The 20,075-nt window shown below is 41.3% G+C and overlaps 1 protein-coding gene across 1 annotated transcript; it reads left to right on the top strand.

Annotated features, from left to right (window-relative positions):
- Nucleotides 1-3,662: 3,662 nt before the first annotated feature.
- Nucleotides 3,663-13,710, top strand: LOC126355664 (trypsin alpha-3-like). The gene is made up of 2 exons (XM_050006028.1): nt 3,663-4,034; nt 13,015-13,710. Exons 1-2 carry the CDS (start codon nt 3,663-3,665, stop codon nt 13,381-13,383), a joined length of 741 nt encoding a protein of 246 aa, XP_049861985.1. The 3' UTR covers nt 13,384-13,710.
- The last annotated feature ends 6,365 nt before the right edge of the window (nt 13,711-20,075 follow it).

The following is a 20,075-nucleotide window of genomic DNA, read 5'->3' as shown; positions in this document are numbered from 1 at the left end:
TTCATTTCTTCGTATGGATTTTAATACCTATTCCTAATTTTTCTTTTGTTTCCTTTACTGCTTGCTCAGTATACAGATTGAATAACATCGGGGATAGGCTACAACACTGTCTCATTCCCTTCCCAACCACTGTTTCCCTTTCATGCACCTCGACTCTTATAACTGCCATCTGGATTCTGTACAAATTGTAAATAGCCTTTCGCTCCCTGTATCTTACCCCTGCCACCTTTAGAATTTGAAAGAGAATATTCCAGTCAACATTGTCAAAAGCTTTCTCTAAGTCTACAAATGCTACAAATGTAGGTTTGCATTTCCTTAATCTTTCTTCTAAGATAAGTCGTAAGGTCAGTATTGCCTCACGTGTTCCAACATTTCTACGGAATCCAAACTGATCTTCCCCGAGGACGAATTCCAGCAGTTTTTCCATCTCATAGTACGGTAATTTTCACATCTGTCAACAGCTGCTTTCTTTGGGATTGGAATTACTATATTCTAATTGAAGTCTGAGGGTATTTCGCCTGACTTATACATCTTGCTCACCAGTTGATGGAGTTTTGTCAGGACTGGCTCTCCCAAGGTCGTCAGTAGTTCTAATGGAAAATTGTCTACTCCCGGGGCCTTGTTTCGACTCAGGTCTTTCAGTGCTCTGTCAAACTCTGCACGCAGTATCGTTTCTCCCATTTCATCTTCATCTACATCCTCTTACATTTCCATAATATTGTCCTCAAGTACATCGCCCTTGTATAGACCCTCTATATACTCCTTCCACCTTTCTGCTTGCCCTTCTTTGCTTAGAACTGGGTTTCCGTCTGAGCTCTTGATATTCATACAAGTGGTTCTCTTTTCTCCAAAGGTTTCTTTAATTTTTCTGTAGGCAGTATCTATCTTGCCCCTAGTGAGATAAGCCTCTACCTCCTTACATCTGTCCGCTACCCATCCTTGCTTAGCCATTTTGCACTTCCTGTCGATCTCATTTTTGAGACGTTTGTATTCCGTTTTTCCTGCTTCTTTTACTGTATTTTTATATTTTCTCCATTCATCAATTAAATTCAGTATCTCCTCTGTTACCCAAGGATTTCTATTAGCCCTCGTCTTTTTACCTACTTGATTCTCTGTTGGCTTCACTACTTCATCCCTCAGAGCTACCCATTCTTCTTCTACTGTATTTCTTTCCCCCATTCCTGTCAATTATTCCCTTATACTCTCCCTGAAACTCTGTACAACCTCTGGTTCTTTCAGTGTATCTAGGTCCCATCTTCTTAAATTCCCACCTTTTTGCAGTTTCTTCAGTTTTAATCTACAGTTCATACCCAATAGATTGTGGTCAGAGTCAACATCTGCCGCTGGCAATGTCTTACAATTTAAAACCTGGTTCATAAGTCTCTGTCTTACCATTATATAATCTATCTGATACCTTCTAGTATCTCCAGGATTCTTCCATATATACAACCTTCTTTTATGATTCTTAAACCAAGTGATAGCTATGATTAAGTTACGCTCTGTGCAAAATTCTACCAGGCGGCTTCCTCTTTCATTTCTTACTCCCAATCCATATTCATCTACAATGTTTCCTTCTCTCCCTCTTCCTAGTCTCGAATTCAAGTCACCAATGACTAATAAATTTTCATCTCCCTTCACTACCTGCATAATTTCTTTTATCTCATCATACATTTCATCAATCTCTTCCTCATCTACAGAGCTAGTTGGCATACAGACTTGTACTACTGTAGTAGGCGTGGGCTTCGTGTCTGTCCTGGCCACAATAATGCGTTCACTATGCTGTTTGTAGTAGCTTAGCCGCACTCCTATTTTTTTGTTCATTATTAAAGCTACTCCTGCATTACCCCTATTTGATTTTGTATTTATAACCCTGTATCCACCTGACCAAAAGTCTTGTTCCTCCTGCCACCGAACTTCACTAACTTCCACTACATCTAACTTCAACATATCCATTTCCCTTTTTAAATTTTCTAACCTACCTGTCCGATTAAGGGATCTGACATTCCACGCTCTGATCTGCAGAACGCCAGTTTTGTTTCTCCTGATAACGACGTCCTCTTGAGTAGTCCCCGCCCGGAGATCCGAATGGAGGACTATTTTACCTCCGGAATATTTTACCCAAGAGGTCGCCATCATCGTTAACCATACAGTAAAGCTGCATGCCCCCGGGAAAAATGACGGCTGTAGTTTCCCCTTGCTTTCAGACCTTCGCAGTACCAGCACTGCAAGGCCGTTTCGGTTAGTGTTACAAAGCCAGATCAGTCAATCATCCAGACTGTTGCCCCTGCAACTACTGAAAAGGCTGCTGGCCCTCTTCAAGAACCGCAAGTTTATCTGGTCTCTCAACAGGTACCACCCCATTGTGGTTGCACCTGCGGTACGGCTATCTGTATTGCTGAGGCACGCAAGTCTCCCCACAAACGGCAAGGTCCGTGGCTCATGGGGGGGGGGGGGGGGGAAAGTATTATTATTAAGACATTAACTATTGATTGACAGCGGCAGACAATTTGTCTGTCCTCCGAGACTGCCGAACCAGGTCTTTTATTTACAAACCATGGATTGTTAATTAAGCCATAATTGATACCGACCATGGCACACATGTAATTCCGCCGAGACTGTCGATAGAGCTCTGATTTTGGAGCCGAATCACATCGCCCGCCATCCTATTTAGGCGCGATATGAAGGTTGAAATGCTGCGTCTGGCTTGTCGTCTAGCATTTGTTTGTTGTTCTCCTGGTAATTGACGCTTTTGGTATAACGGAATCATAGCATGCTACTGAGAGATGATTTTTCATGAAATGTAAGTAAACTCATTGTTTAGTTTTTCTAATGTTAATAACATAAGTTTATCATTTTGGCGCGCTACCTCCGAACACAGCAGCCACTAATTGCGGAGGAGAACCGTAATTCAGGTGATCTTCCTCGCGATACACGCACAAAATACACCATCTGTCACCGTTTCCTCAGAACACATTAAGTCCTATTCCCACTGCTGTCTACTCAACTGTTCTAATAATACCTTCTTGTTGCTGAATTTGATGGCTGTAAGGCCACAAATATTACACCAGCACATCTATTTTCAAGATATTTAGTCCTACTGTTCCCGTATACAGTTATTAAAACTCTCATTTGAGTTTTCAGTCCTACAATGTTACTACGTGTCTAATAATCTTGTCACTAAGACATTAGAGACTAAAAAGCCACAAAAAACAGGGAGGTGAAAACAAAATTCTGTTTTTAGCACAGCTGTATGAGTAACATTGGGGCTTCTAGAAACATTTAAATTCCTCTTTCTTCGGTACAGAATTTTTTAGGCCAAAAAATTAAAAATCGATTTTTTTTTACACATATTCACGTACTAGTCCCCTTAAGAAAGCAGACTACGCGACTGGCTTTCGTCAGTGAGTATAATGCCAATGGTGGAATGATTATGTTCTTCAAAAAATTCGTTTTGAATGTGGACCCCAAGCACCAGAAGTTATGTGCAGTTCCCCTTCTTTGCTGCAGTAATAATATCAGCTATGAAACCACGTGTTCCTTAGCCTGAAAGCATTAATCCATAATGTAGTGGCTGCAGGACGGGAAGAGATAGCGGAGGGTCTGCTTGGACTCAGTTAACGTTCTACGGTGGCAGCCAGGAGGGCCGCGCAGAAGTCGACGCGATGCTGGCGCCTCTAGTGGCAGTGCTGGCGCTCATCGGCGCGGAGTCGACATCATATCAGGTCTCGCACATCGTCGGCGGCACCAACGTGTCGATCCAACAGGTCCCGTGGCAGGTGTCCGTCCAGACAGGAGGCAGTCACTTCTGTGGTGGTTCCATCATCAGCAAGTCCTGGGTGCTCACCGCAGCCCACTGCATCAGTATGTCTAAGGGCTACATGATTCTCGCCGGCACCGCCAACTTGAAACAAGGCAAGCTCTACTCCGTCATAGAGAAAAAGAAACACGAGAGGTACAACGTGCTGGTGGCGTACGACTGTGATGTGGCGGTCTTGAAAATACGAGGAGAGTTTCAGCTGGGAGAGAAAGTCAAGGTATGGGGTAACAGAATTATCTGTATTTAGCTTATCGATTAGAATGGTAAACAGTTGGATAGATAACCTTCACTCACAGGAGGAAAAACATCCATTTCTCACATTTGCTGCATCAATAACTTCCCCATCATCCAACCTCCTTGGGCCAAGCAGATGGAAGTCGGAAGGTGGGAGATCCGAGCTGTAGAGTGGACGAGGAAGAAACTTTCAATAAAATTTTGTAGCGAAGACTTGGCTGAGTCCTTACGTTGTCGTGCAGAAGGAGAAATTCGTTTCCATTTTTGTGCTGATGAACGCGGTGAAGTCATTTCTTTAATTTCCTGAGGGTAAGAGAATACTCTTCGGACTTGATCGTCGCACTATGAGGCAAGTCCTGGGTGCTCACCGCGCCCCACTGCACCCGTATGTATTTCAGCTACCGGATTCTTTCCTTCAGAAAGAATAACCAGTTTCGAATCCCAGAAGACCGTCGCCATCACTTTACCGACCAAGGGTGGCGCTTTGAACTTTTTCGTCGGAGGAGAGATAGTGTAACGCCACGCCGTGGATTGCCGTTTTGTTTACGGTTCGAAGGGGAAAACTCATGTTTCACTGCCTGTGACGACATTTGGCAAAACATGCCCCGATCAGTGCTAAAACGAAACTAGTATTCTTCTAATCTATTTTTTATTTCCCTTCCTTTTTTTTACCAAGTACTGTCACATTTCTGATGAATGTGATACTGTGCTGGCTGTACCGCACTTTTACATCCCCTCTCAGTTTAGTTCTTTGGATGCGCAAAAATTATGTCATTTTAAAAACCTGATTTAACTTTCAGATTTTGAAACATTGCACCATGGGCTTGGACAGTTCTTGTTCCGCTCTTTGGCTCATGTTCGCAAAAACTGAACAGTCATTTCATCAGTATCTGAGCATTTATTCCTTCATAGATCGTGCAAAACGTCTCGAAATTCAGAAATAAGTGTTGAATCTCGTCTATAATCTTCTAAAACTGTGTCCTCATTTTCAATTCGTCACACTTTTTCTGTACAGTTATGAAGCCTCTTCAAGTACTGTTTCCATCTTGTTACCTATTTTCTGCTTCTGTCACCAGTTTACTTTTGTCATCTCTATTCGGTGTGCTTCTTGTTCTGTTCCTCATACAATTGTTGATTATTATCTGTGTACGATGTCTATGGTACATTATTTTAATTTTTGCGTTAGCGCGTCACTTCTGTTGCCTATATATTGTCCCCTAATTTTCCAACATTCATGTAGACTTTCAACATTTTTCGTTTATTTTGTTTCTTTACGAATTCCATTGTATCATCTATTACCTATAGCGGCTTCTTTTTATGTTTTTCTCCAGTCCTAGTACATTTTATGTTGTATTTAACACGGCTCTTTCAAGGCCATTGCGTTTGATCTTTGACGCCAGAGCCTCCTTGAATTTTCCTACTGTATTCGTCACGTGGTCAGGCTGCTTGTTTGATTCGTTCAGCTTTTTTAGGTTCCAATAGTACAGCAGCTTCCTCTTAAACGTCTTTACTTTTAGTTGGCACTTCGCTACCTCTGTAGTAATATGCAGGAAAACAATACACGCCTCAAGGAAAACAAGAGAAGAATGGCACCGCCCAAGAGCGCCTTCTAGAATAAGAATTCTATTTAACAAGCACATCTGGTTCCACGCTAAGATAATGTCTGTAAAGACCACCACATGTAGTGTTCTCACATAATGCCGTGACACCTAAATGTTAGCAAAGCAGGAGAATGCTCGCCACAAAGTTACGGAAGTATGGTTGTGAAGGACAATTACACAAAATACGAATGAGATAATTCAACAAGAAATTGAAGAAAAGAAAGAATTACTGAATGTACTCGTAATACGTCAACAGAAAGCAAAACTGATTGCACCCTTAATTAGACATCGTATTACTTTACACACTATTTTCGAGAGCAAGATCGTTGGGAAGAAAACGAGAAGACGACCGAGAACATCCCGTTTAAAGAAAAACATAATCAGTGAGATAGGATGTTTTCATAAATGGAGATGAAGAGGGCTGCTAAAGAGAGGAAGATTCGCCTTCTTTCGGAAAAGGAAACAGAAGAAGAGGAAGAAAAAGAAGGTAGTTCAGTAGTATTAGGTGCAACTTACTATAAATGTCAGCTCCAGGGTATTTGGTGAAGTCCTTTACTCGATTCCGAAAACTCTGTTGCAGGTAAGTATATTCAAAGTTAAATACTTATTGACCACTTGCTATATTCGACGTGTTGCTCGATCTCGAGATGTTCTTGTGAAGCATAATCGCGATGGCTGACTTGTGCCAACTAAAGGGCTTTATTGATCTGATTCCCATGACGTTTCGTTTGTCAAGGCTGAACTGTTCAGTTATTTTCTATTATCTACCTCCAACGACGATTGCACTCCAGTGACCCGCAGTGATAGAATTCTGTTTCCCTTTTACGTCGCATTACTGCAGTTATTTATGTTGTTGTGATCGTGCCATCAGGTAGCATCACAAGTCCCTTACCAGCTCCTCGATTTTCGCCAAGGATGACCACTGGAGGCGTCTTTCAGTTTCTCCTTGACGAAGCCTGTCTGTGTTTCAACCCAAACAGAAAGGAAAGCTGATTCTGCACTGTGAGCGAGACAGGGAGGCCGGATTGGCGTACCCTCCTTCCTTTGAAACGTGCGTGCGTATTTCATAAACCTTCAACTCCTACGTGCGTCTCCTACCGCCTCATGAAACACGTAACATTCATCCTGAAGTGGCAAACACGTGAGAAAGCTAGCACTCCGCATGCAGTGTTTTGTTCGTCTCTGTGAAAGACCGTGAGCTCGACTTGTTCTCGTCATTTGAAAGGAGATGCACGCCAGATAATGTTGCGACCAGTGCCGTAGGTGGAAGGAGCTGGCTGATACGTCCATCCTGCTGCCAAGGTGCCTTCCACCGGAACACTACGTGCCAAGTTATTCCGCTGCGTCCTGATACTCTGCATGCGAAGTCAGTTTACTTTCTCAAGTCAGGTTACAGTTACCACTGTCTGATAGCATATTTTATATTTCAGTTTTGTTTTTAGGGTTCCGTTCCTCAACCGGTAAAAACTGAATCTTTATAAGATCACTTTGTTTTCTGTCTGTCCGACTGTTAAGACGTATCAAGCTGAAATTTATGCCACATGCTAAGCTCAACAGTCTCTTGCCGGTGTAGAAAACGTAAGCTTTTAACTCGATGCAATCAAAAGATACAGCCATTTTTACCACATATTTTGATACTCGCAAACTCACTCATCAAAAACTATAGGGTACTTCACGTTGATCTAGAACCAAAATTTGCCAAGAATGAAAGTTGAACTGTACAACAAAACGAAAAAACTCGAAAACTGAGGATATGTAATAATATCACATGAAACAATATTCCTTTGGTCATTTATTGTATGACTTCAAACTTGAAATATAAACGTTCTCAAACTTTTGGAATCCCTGGGATTGATACATTGCCAGTATAAATGTCGATGACATGCAAAGATCGTCGAAATTCTTGATTACCGAAATGGATGAACTGTCTGTATACATATTAAGTTTGTACGGTACCCTCAGAGAGCCCGTCCATGATAACTGTGGTCATATCGGCTTTTACTTTGCTGGTCATAATGTTCTGGGTGATCAATGTATATTTTACATTAGCGAGATTACAAATTATTTGTGAAGATTGCAAACAAAAGAGTTGTGCTGATACATTAGAAAACTAAAATGAATGTGGATTTATAAAAGGGTACTAGTAAACTGTCTGTGTGATGGAGTGGCTGAATGCAATTGCAAAAGAAAAACGCAATGCTGATTGTGCACACAGCTGCGCGGGTGACCACGTGGTTTGAGGTGTCTAACAACCCTTCCACAACAAAGGTCAAAATTTAATAATGACTGTGGTGTTGCTCACGCTGCTAAATACTGCATTTTCGGGCAACAACAAAGTTATTATGTGGCAGGTGCCATGAGAGCACAGTTAATAAAGACATTTCATGTAATAATGAATAAACTAGGCACTCATCTTTTCGCGTTTCCCACGCTGGTCTCGTTGTAAAATCATGGCTCAATCGTCGAAAATCTAGGTGGTGATGATTCCAAGCTCGGATGCAAAGACGCCTAGGTTTTATTCTGCTACATTCAAAAGTTTTATAGATGTGTTTCACAAACCATTCTTAAAGATTACACTTTTTCAGGACATTGGTGATGTAAAAAAGTAATCAGCACTTCCTTATTATTACTTTTGCTGCAATATCACGTAACACAAAACATCACTTCACAATACAAAACATACTTGAAAACATCTTCCTCACTGTCAAAGTTCACATTCTATAAGCTGACTACAATATGCGTCTTCCCCACATGACGTCCAAGACATGACTTTTTCTAGGTCCGACTCTCCAACTAACGCGCCCAAAAATCAGAGATACAAGTACGTCAAAGATCATAGTGACAAAAGAAAGAATACACATAAGAATAATATCATTGCAATACAAACATATCGATGTATCAAAGTACCTCTACATTAATGAAATCAAATCTGATTGTTGTCTCAGAAATATGTAAACTACTTTACAGAAACACAGTAGAATATTACTGGTATCGAGAGGTTCAGATGAGGTGCCGTAATGGTTACGTAATTCAAGCCCCTCCAACGGAACCTGCTGACAAGTAATGGTAATATATGTATGCCATTTCTGGAACAAAGAGAACATTTTTTATCAAATGTCCTAATATAAATAAAGATTTTAGCTTTGTCCTTTCCCCATTTAAAAATTTATCTATATCCATGAACGAAATTTTCATTTTACTAAAAAATAATTTTTTTAAAAATATACTTCAGTATTCAAAAACAAAAATTTAAAAAATACAAAAATTATAAAATTAATTCAAATTCAGTAACATGAGCTGATTAATCTAGATTTTGTTTTTTACCTCGATAAATAAAATTTTCTACGACGAAGACTAATACTAGCGAAGCACTTTTTTCTGGCATTGCTGCTTTCTTACCGACGACCACATTATCTGTGAACAGTCGTAAAAAGCTTCTGATGCTTTCTACTTAATCATTCATATACATTGTAAACAGTAACGGGCCTATCACATTTTCTTGGGGTACCATGGATATTACCATTACAGGTGTCGACTTTGTTCCGTTGAGAGTGACTTGTGTTCTATCTCCAAGGAAGCCTTGAATCCAGTCGCAGAGCTGGTCCGATATTCAATGAGGTCGTAGTGGAACGGAGAATAGTACTGTTGGGCAACCCTATAGAATGATTTCAATCAATTTCACCCCCGTCAGGCCTCTCAGAAAGTGGTACCCACGCCTTACTATGGAATGCCGACATGAAATGTAGTGCAGTTGCCAAGCTTTATTTCTGAAGAGAAACGGAGGAAAAGAAAACTTCAGACTATAGTATAAAGATCCTACAACAGATTATTGGAAGACTTCAAAGGTGCTGCTCCTTTCAGTGGACTTGGAATGACTTCTACTTGAAAACTAAGTTCAACTACCCTCCTCTAAAATATAATCGTTCAGCCCATGCCATTCCATTCCAACGAACCAGGAAACAAACAAAGCACAATAGCTTTCCCTACAGACCTTATTCAAACTGTATTCACTTCCCCATAGGAAGGATACGAACGCTCCCCAGACGTGGTCAGGAACGGAAAAAAAATCCCCTATAATACTCAATAGTATGAAGTTCAAAGCCCCAAAAACTTATAGAAATTTATTTTGTTACTCTATAATCCGACGAAAATCTTATTACATTTTAATCCCGTCCGACCCAGATGGGGAAAGTTATTTGACAAATTTGATGGTGCAGTGGTTGAGTGACAGATAACGAATCCAAACGTTCGAGGTTCGATTCCTGGTAGTCGTAAGATTTTTATCCTTCTAATCGCTTCTTTCAAATGATAAATGTCATTTCCACCATTTTTGGTGTCCACATTAAACAGCACGTCCTCTTCTAAGTGGTTAGGTAAGTCACTTCAAAGGTCGGAGAAAAGAAGTTGGCAACCATTTCCAACAGCACTGTGCCTAGTAACGAACTATAGATTTGACGCCAACCTTCAGTTAGATGACGGCATTACCTTTCATCTGCACGCTACCTATAGGACTGACACGTAGGGTGTTGCAGAACATTTTTAGTTTGCCCCCTGCAAGTCGGTCTTCGACTTTAAGTAGTTCTCTCGTGCTTGGCTGCGGCTTTCATTATGTGTTTACCAGTTATAGTCGCTTGCTAGAAAGGAGGCGCGTGCGTGATGCTTCGTGGTCAGCGTCTTTTCTATTACCCACACCACTTGCTCTAGCCGTTTCCTACATTGTTAACTAGAGACGTCCGTATACATGCCACATTGGGACCCTCCGATCAAACTCTCGCAGGAAAAATTATATGCTGATGAGACCATTGCTGTCCCTTGTTAATGACATACTTGTTGTGTTTCCTTTACGGCACGAACAATGAACATTATAGTATGGCTGTGCTCCACACTTAGACCGGCATATGTATATTTTTTTTAATTATAATTCATTTTATTGTTTCTGTAATACTCCGTTACATGTCTGTGTTACATGCAACATATGAATGCGAATATGTACAACCGTCGGCTGTATAACTGAATGACGACAGTGAAAATTTGTGCCGGACCAGGACTACAAGCCGGATTTCCTGTTTTACGCGAACGTTCACCTTAGCCGCTTTGTTTTCTCTGTACGACTCACAGTCAGTCACAAACTTTTACATATGGTCGCTGATGCGTTCTACTTTAGTATTCCTCATCACTTCTATGTCTTACACATCGCCATAACTGTTTTTTTCTACAACTTACGATCATGCGTTACGCTATTCTAGACAGTGAATGGTGGTTTTATACTGGTAACACATGTTTCGTTGATTACCCCTTGCAACAAACGACGTATCCCGCTAATTGATAAAGTCTATCAACTAAAATACGTTTAAATTATGCTTACGGAAAAATTTGGTTTACTTAGTGTATCGTTTGACAACTTGTTTTACTTTCTCTCCATTAAATTTAAGCGCAGTAGCTTTACGGTTGTTTTTATCATGTTCCACCACATTCTTCAAAGTTACCATGCAGACTTCAACATTTAATCCATTTAAATATGCACTTTTAGGTTTCCAACTTCCACCCTAAGCAAAACGCTGATCAACTATTCCCTACATTTTATAACGCACTATGTAATTCCCGTGCGATGGGAGGACATTTCATTTTATCTGAAAGTCGCTACCTGGTAACGGCAGATAAATACGATATTGAAGTATGCAGTGCATGCTTGTCCGGACCAACACTTCTAAACAATACAGGCACTGTAATATCGTATATGTTACATCAAGTTACCTCCTTTTGGTGACCTACAGGTGGAATACGTTGTCAACGATTAACATAGTCTCTAATCGCCCACTGTTTAATACACTATCTGATCAAAAGTATCCGGACACCCGCAAAATCATACGTATTTCATAGTATGTGCATTGTGCTGCCACCTACTGCCAGGTACTCCATATCAAAGACCTCAGTAGTCATTAGACATCGTGAGAGAGCAGAATGGGGCTCTCCGCGGAACTTAGAGACTTCGAATGTGGTCAAGTGATTGGATGTCACTTGTGTTATACGTCTGTACGCGACATATCCATACTCCTAAGCATCCATAGGTCCACCGTTTCCGATGCGATAGTGAAGTGGAAACGTGAAAGGACACCTACAGCGCAACAGCGTACAGGTTGACCTCGACTGTTGACTGACAGAGACCGCCGACAATTTAAGAGGGTCGTAATTTGTAAAAGGTAGCCATCTATCCACACCGTCACACAGAAATTGCAAACTGCATCAGGATCCACTGCAAGTAACACGACAATTAGGCGGGAGGTGAGAAAACTTGGCTTTATGGTCAAGCAGCTGCTCATAAGCCACACATCACCCTCTTAAAAGCCAAAAGGTGCCTTCCTTGGTGTAAGGAGCGTAAACAATGGACGATTGAACAGTGGAAAAACGTTGCGTGGAGTGACGGTACACAATGTTGCGATCCGATGGCAGGGTGTGGGTATGGCGAATGCCCTCTGAACGTCATCTGCCAGCGTGTTCCAACAGTAAAATTCGGAGGCGATGGTGTTATGGTGTGGTCATGTTTTTCATGGAGGGATCTTGCACTCTTGTTGTTTTGCGTGACACTATCACAGCACAAACCTACATTGATGTTTTATGCATCTTCTCGCTTTCCACTGTTGAAGAGCAATTCAGGGATGGCGATTGCATCTTTCAACACGATCGAGAACCTGTTCATATGCACTTCCTGTGGCGGAGTGGTTATACGACAATAACGTCCCTGTAATGGACTGGCGTGCACAGAGTCCTGACATGAATCCTACAGAACAGCTCTGGGATGTTTTGGAACGCCGACTTCGTGACAGGCCTCACCTCTCCTCAATGCAGAACTCCGTGAAGACTAGGCTGCCATTCTCCAAGAAACCCTCCAGCACCTGATGAACGTATGCCTGTGAGGGTGGAAGCTGTCATCAAGGCTAAGGGGGGCGAACATCGTATTGAAATTCAGCACAACCGATGGAGGACGCCACGAAATTGTAAGTCATTTTCCGCCAGGTGCTCGGATACTTTTGATCACATAGTGCATTTATACTTATAATTTCCATACTGTCTCTTAGCTCGTCCAGGCTGGGTGAGATTAGAACCAATCAGTAAACACATGAAAAATGCGCTAAACCTCATGTCCACGCGGTAGCATTTTAAGCAAAGGTAGCAGTTTCTTAGATGGAAATAAACGGTCAACTATTGACAGAAGGTTTGCAGAATGAGGTTTTAACTGAGAAACGTGTTATAACAACAAAGTAAAGAAGGTAATTTGCAGCTGTGGAACATTTACTTGGTGAAACACACTAAATGCTTCAAACTTCAGTTTGTGCTGTTGTTGACTTCCTGTTTTTCTTACAGATAGCGCGTCTGGCGAGATTCCGTCCGCAGGAGGGTGCCTCAGTGCTGGTGTCTGGGTGGGGGGCGACGTCGGAGGGGGGCAGCATATCGAACTTCCTGCGCGCCTCCACTGTGAATGTAGTCTCCGTGAACAAGTGCCGGAGGTGTTACTCCAGCGTGGGGCTGACGAACACCATGATGTGCGCCGGGGTGCCCGCTGGCGGCAAGGACTCGTGCCAGGGCGACAGCGGCGGCCCCCTCGTCTACGGCGAGAACCTCGTCGGAGTCGTCTCCTTCGGTAGGGGATGCGCGAGACCTGGCTATCCGGGCGTTTATGCGGACGTGGTTTCGCTACGCAAGTGGATCGTCAAAAACGCCGGCATGAAGTAAATGTGCATTACGGTCCAGATGACAGTCGCTTTCGAGCACCATGTGTATTTCCATATTACGAATACGGTCTTCAGTGTGTCCACTATAAACCAGTGGGTAGTTACGTGACTTGGAGCGGCATCGATGCTGAGATTGCTGTAGGCAAATCTCAAAAAGGTGGTTTATACACATAAAGCACGTGTGGCGTACGCTACGGGTTCCGCGCTGTCGACGCCTCGCATTCGCAATGCTCACTTTGTAGAGGATGATTGGCTGTAACCTGTATCGAACCGAAAATTGCTGTTGACGACTACGTCCCCCAGATTCTGTAGCACTGGAAATAAATGAATATGGACCCAAAATTCTTTTGGAACGTTTGAAGAATATATTCGTCGTAGCTCCACTTTAGTATCCCCCATTTTAAGTCTTACACATCGCCATAACTGTTTTTTTTCTCTACATGTTACAATCATGCGTTACACTATTCTAGACAGTGAATGGTTGCTTTACACTGCAACACTCCTTTTGTTGATCACTCCTTGCAGGAAACGACGTATCCCGCTAATTGATAAAGTGTATCAACTAAAATTCGTTTAAATTACGCTTACTGAACATTTACTTAGTTTATCATTTGATATCTTGTTTTACTTTCTTTCCTCGAAATTTAAGCTCAATAGCTTTACAGTAGGTTTCTCTACAATGTTCCACCACATTCTTGAAAGTCACCACGCAGACTTCAACATTTAATCCATTTAAATATGCACTTTCGGGTTTCCAGCTTCCACCATGAGCAAAACGCTGATAAGTTATTCCCTACATGTTGTATCACGACGTTTTACTGTATACCATACTCGTATAGAGTGATTTCCGAAACATGTTTCTGTTCAGAAGACTAATTTCAGAAGTTCATAATGTGAACCATTTTGCTTTTAAAGCATTCCTTAGTAACTGACTGTTAGTTTTACAACCTGTATAAGTCGTGCTTCTGAAAGGGAATAAATGTCTGTTATGTCTGCCAAGAACCCGAACGTTAATAAAACTCTGGAACTGCTATTGTGTTACTCTTCCGTGCAGGGAAAACAATACTGAGAGAAACATTTTCATGCAGTCAGTTTCAGCATATACGCAGCCTAAGTAGTTAGTGGTCCAGTCAATTTATTTAAGTTTTCAGACACTAATTATTGGTGGTTCATGGTGTGGGTTCCTGAGGTCATGTCCTAGTTCATGAACCACGGGCAACGTATGAGTGGCCAAGTAAGTGGTCCAGACAGTCGAGATACCAGTTACTTTGGAATAAGGCTGGGCATCTCGGACATATTCTGAGTCGTGGTCACCTTTGTGCTCATACGGCAAAGACTACCAAATCCACCGGTTAGTCCCTCAGCCGTTAGGGGTAAAACCCAATGGGACTCGGGGAAAGTAAGGCCAGCAACCTACTTCCCCGATACTTTAAATATTTATACTGGCAACAATCAGAGCAAAATGCCTCGGACCTTTGGAGGTGACGGAGTCCCACCTCTAACTGACAAACCAGGGACATTGGCAAACAAATGGTAATGAGATGGGGAGCTATTAATATCAATGGGGCTACTCTGGGAAGAAGGTAGAGCTGGAGGGGGCGGCACGTAAGATGGGGCTGGACGTTTTAGCTGTTAGTGACATTCGGGTAAGGGGTGAGAAAGAAGAGGAAGTGGGAGAATATAAGGTCTGCCTGTCAATAGTCAAAGCAGGAACAGCACAATTGGGTGTAGGGCTTTACATCAGGAAAGAAATGGAACCCAGCGTAGTTGCAATAAGGTATGTAAACGAACGATTGATGTGGATAGATTTGACAGTGTCTAGCAAGAAAATTAGGATTGTGTCAGTATATTCGCATTGTGAAGGGACAGATCAAGATAAGATGGATAGTTTTTATGAGGCACTCAGTGATGTAGTTGTTAGAGTAAAGGACAAGGACAGTGTTCTGCTCATGGGTGATTTTAACGCCAGGGTTGGAAATCGAACAGAAGGGTATTAAAGGGTTATGGGTAAATTTCGAGAGGATATGGAGGCCAACAGGAACGGGAAACAACTCTTGGATTTCTGTGTCAGTATGGGCTTAGTAATCACAAACTCCTTTTTTAAACATAAGAACATTCACCGGTATACTCGGGAAGGCAGGGGAACCAGATCTGTCATTGACTATATAATAACAGATCAAGAATTCAGGAAGGCTGTGAGGGACACACGTGTATTCATGGGATTCTTTGATGACACTGATCACTATTTAATCTGCAGTGAAATTGGGATTGTGAGGCCGAAAGTGCAAGAGGTCAGGTCCATATGTAGGAGGATAAGAGTGGAGAAACTTCAGGATAAGGAAATCAGGCACAAGTACATAACAGCGATCTCAGAAAGGTACCAATTAGTTGAATGTAGTCACTTACAGTCAATGGAAAAGGAATGGACAAGGTACAGGGACGCAGTACTAGAAGTGGCTAAAGAATGCCTTGGAAAAGTAGTGTGTAAAAGTAGGATGAAGCAAACAGCTTGGTGGAATGACACAGTCAAGGCAGCCTGTAAAAGGAAAAAGAAGGCGTATCAAAAACGGCTACATGCTAGAACTCAGGTAGACAGAGAAAATTATGTTGAAGAAAGAAACAAAACCAAACAGATAATTGCAGCATCCAAGAAGAAATATTGGGAAGACTTTGGAAACAGGTTGGAGACTATGGGTCAAGCTGTTGGAAAACCATTCTGGAGTGTAATTAGCAGTCTTCGAAAGCGAGGTAAGAAGGAAATGACAAGTATTTTGGACAGGTCAGGAAAACTGCTGGTGAATCCTGTGGATGCCTTGGGCAGATGGAGGAAATATTTTGAAGAGTTGCTCAATGTAGGTGAAAATATGTCCATGCTCATTGTAGGTGAAAATACGATCAGTAATGTTTCAGATTTCGAGGTAAAATGGGATAGGAATGATGATGGAAATAGGATCACATCCCTCCGCCACACACCGTCAGGTGGCTTGCGGAGTATGGATGTAGATGAAGATGTAGACGTAGAGGAAGTGGAGAAAATGGTCAATAGATTGCAGTGCAATAAAGCAGCTGGGATGGATGAAATTAAGTCGGAACTCATCAAATACAGTGGAATGTCCGGTCTTAAATGGCTACTCAGGATAATTGAATTGGCCTGGGAGTCGGGACAGGTTCCATCAGACTGGACAAAAGCAGTAATCACACCAATCTTCAAACATGGAAACAGAAAAGATTGTAACAACTACAGAGGTATCTCGTTAATCAGCGTTGTGCGTAAAATCTTCTCAGGTATTGTTAAAAGGAAAGTGCGAGTATTAGTTGAGGACCAATTGGATGAAACTCAGTGTGGGTTTAGGCCTCTTAGAGGTTATCAGGACCAGATGTTTAGCTTACGGCAAATAATGGAGAAGTGTTATGAGTGGAACAGGGAATTGTATCTATGCTTTATAGATCTAGAAAAGGCATATGACAGGGTTCCTAGAAGCAAGTTATTGTCTGTTCTACGAGATTATGGAATAGGAGGCAAACTTTTGCAAGCAATTAAAGGCCTTTACATGGATAGTCAGGCATCAGTTAGAGTTGACGGTAAATTGTGTTCATGGTTCAGAGTAGTTTCAGGGGTAAGACAAGGCTGCAACCTGTCTCCACTGTTGTTCATATTATTTATGAATCATATGTTGAAAACAATAGAGTGGCTGGGTGAAATTAAGATATGTGAACACAAAATAAGCAGTCTTGCATATGCGGCTGACTTAATTGTGATGGCAAATTCGATTGAAAGTTTGCAAAGTAATATTTCAGAGCTAGATCAGAAATGTAAGGACTATGGTATGAAGATTAGCATCTCCAAAACGAAAGTAACGTCAGTGGGAAAAAATATAAACGGATTGAGCGCCAAATAGGAGGAACAAAGTTAGAACAGGTGGACGGTTTCAAGTACTTAGGGTGCATATTCTCACAGGATGGCAGCATAGTGAAAGAACTGGAAGCGAGGTGTTGCAAAGCTAATGCAGTGAGCGCTCAGCTACGATCTACTCTCTTCTGCAAGAAGGAAGTCAGTACCAAGACTAAGTTATCTGTGCACCGTTCAATCTTTCGACCAGCTTTGTTGTATGGGAGCGAAAGCTGGGTTGATTCACGTTACCTTATCGACAAGGTTGAGGTTACGGATATGAAAGTAGCTAGGATGATTGCAGGTACTAGTAGATGGGAACAATGGCAGAAGGGTGTCCACAATGAGGAAATCAAAGAAAAACTGGGAATGAACTCTACAGATGTAGCAGTCAGTGCGAACAGGCTTAGATGGTGGGGTTATGTTACACGCATGGGAGAAGCAAGGTTACCCAAGAGACGCATGGGTTCAGCAGTAGGGGGTAGGAAGAGTCGGGGCAGACCAAGGAGAAGGTACCTGGATTCGGTTAAGAATGATATTGAAGTAAGAGGTTTAACATCAGAAGAGGCATCAATGTTAGCACTGAATAGGGGATCATGGAGGAATTTTATAAGGGAGCTATGCTCCAGACTGAACGCTGAAAAACATAATCAGCCTTAAATGATGATGATGATAATGAATTATTCGTAAAAGGAAAGCTAGTGCTTGTATTACTAAAAAAAATTTATTGCACGTTATCTTCAAACTGTATATATATAAAAAAAAGTACATATAGCTGAATTGTGGCCTCAAAGCTCATCAGCGCTACGGTTCCTACGCGACCTTACAAAGTTCCTTCCACGTTTTATTCTGGATCCTGTACATAAGCCAGATAAAAGAAACACATCGTAAACTATGTTTTTCGAATTTATAGTTCGTGCCTCGGCGCTACAGCTTTGTTACAGGTGGACAGACGTAAATTCGCCGCAATCGGTGGTGAGGCAAATAAATCTTGCACATTCGCTTAGTACGTGCACCATTTGCAGCCTTGAACATACTAGTACGTTTTATCGATTAGTTTTCTGAAGTGCTGTCTGATAATTATCGTTTCTTGTACCAACTGTAACCACAAAACTGTAATCGAAAATTCCATTATCAATGAAAACTACATGAATTGCAACTATCTCCATCCTGATTAGTATGCACCCCGAGCAAAATCCAACTCCAGTGACGTTAATTCTAAGTTTCCTTCATTCAGTTATTTTACGATTCCTCGCCATGAGGTCAGAGAAAATTTGTGAATAATTGTGTTATGAGGATTATTTCTTTTACTCTACGTAGAGCATTTGCTGCAATGATATTGTACATTACAAGATACAAATATATGCTTGAGTGTTCTCGAAAGTCAGAGCGCTGTCTTTGAAAGGCAGTTCTTATATCTGTAGTGCTTACCTTAACAGGAACCTGCCAAAGTTCGGTCAATGTGTATATTTCGAATAAAATACAAATATGCTTTGTAGGAATCGTCGAACCCCCAATTACAGGGAACCCTCTTAATTCAATGCCAGTGTCTACTAAATCAGTATTCCAATAACTTGACGTTACAACCGGAATTTATTAAATGTTGACTATACATCAGACAAGTGATTAGCCATTATGTGAGTCTGATATCCAGTCCAGACTATCACATTCAACCAACTGAACAACAAACTATTTCAAAAAGAGTTAGCCAGTTTTTACATTAATGCAGTATATTATGTTCGAGTCGTTGATATTCCTTGGAGGTGCATGAAAAATTGAAAAGTGTTAAACTGTGTTGTAACTTTGCCTTACTTACCAGGATACTGTAAATCAAAATACGTTAGTCTTAAAGTTGACTATGTTGAAAAATAGATGTATGATTTTGATGCTTAACAACTCTTTGTTAATGTACTTTTTGTCCGATCTTCCTATTTTTTGTCCTGTTCTACAAGCGTGTGTGCATTAATTTTCAACATATCCTCGCGTACATTGTGGTAATTGCTGTAGTGTTTCACTTGGCGATTCGTATTGGGTGCTGTGGGCGAGTCTTGATTCGGAATGTTGCTTGTTTTCAAGGAAATCCTGAAGACTAAAATCCGTCAGAAGATTTTGGTTGTAGTTCCTGTCATAAGTGCTCATTCTGACAACATTTTTAACTATTTGGCAACATTATTGCCAAATGGATCAGAAGTTTCTACATTATCCTCATTGTCACAAACTGCTGCCTGTAAATGTTTCATATCCTTCATGGCATTTACAAGCCTTTGTTTAGTTTCTTTTTTTAGTGTTTGGAAAGAACGAACAAGTTTCTCTGTTGACTTGTGCTGATGCTGTTGGTGGACCTTCATTACTATCACTTGCCATCATTAATCTGCAACATAAAAAGAATGAGAATTTATTTATATGAAGATGTAAGTGTGTTAATAATACTGATAAACTAAAATTTCAAAAAATAAGGTAAATTATTTTATATTAGACATGCCATTAAATTGTGAAGAGTGGAAAGTGGTGAAAACTGGCTCAAACACAAGATGAAATTTCCTTGTATGCATTAGTAGAATTGAGATAAAAAATGTTACACATCAAGAACCTCCAAATTGTGGAAGGAACTTTTGGAAACACAAGGCCCACAGTAGCGTTGTGCTGCTTGATATGGTGGATCATGTACACTGCTTCCATTATATCAGTGTTGTTCCAGATGGAAGGATTCTGTGATGAATGAGAAAGTGGAAAACGTTTTGAAACTTTGTGTGTCAAACTGGGACTGAGACCTGGAGCCGTTGACTTTCGTGTTCAAGTACTTT

Source organism: Schistocerca gregaria, chromosome 3 (genome assembly GCF_023897955.1).
Source record: "Schistocerca gregaria isolate iqSchGreg1 chromosome 3, iqSchGreg1.2, whole genome shotgun sequence".
NCBI classification, from domain to species: Eukaryota; Metazoa; Arthropoda; class Insecta; order Orthoptera; family Acrididae; genus Schistocerca; species Schistocerca gregaria.
This window is presented reverse-complemented; position numbering and strand designations above follow the sequence as displayed.

What these genes read in the sequence shown, in the direction of transcription:
- LOC126355664 (XM_050006028.1), top strand. Translation starts at nt 3,663, where the DNA reads ATGCTGGCGCCTCTAGTGGCAGTGCTGGCGCTCATCGGCGCGGAGTCG. An exon ending in AGCTGGGAGAGAAAGTCAAG is followed by an intron (nt 4,035 to 13,014) that starts GTATGGGGTAAC and finishes TTTTTCTTACAG; the next exon opens with ATAGCGCGTCTGGCGAGATT.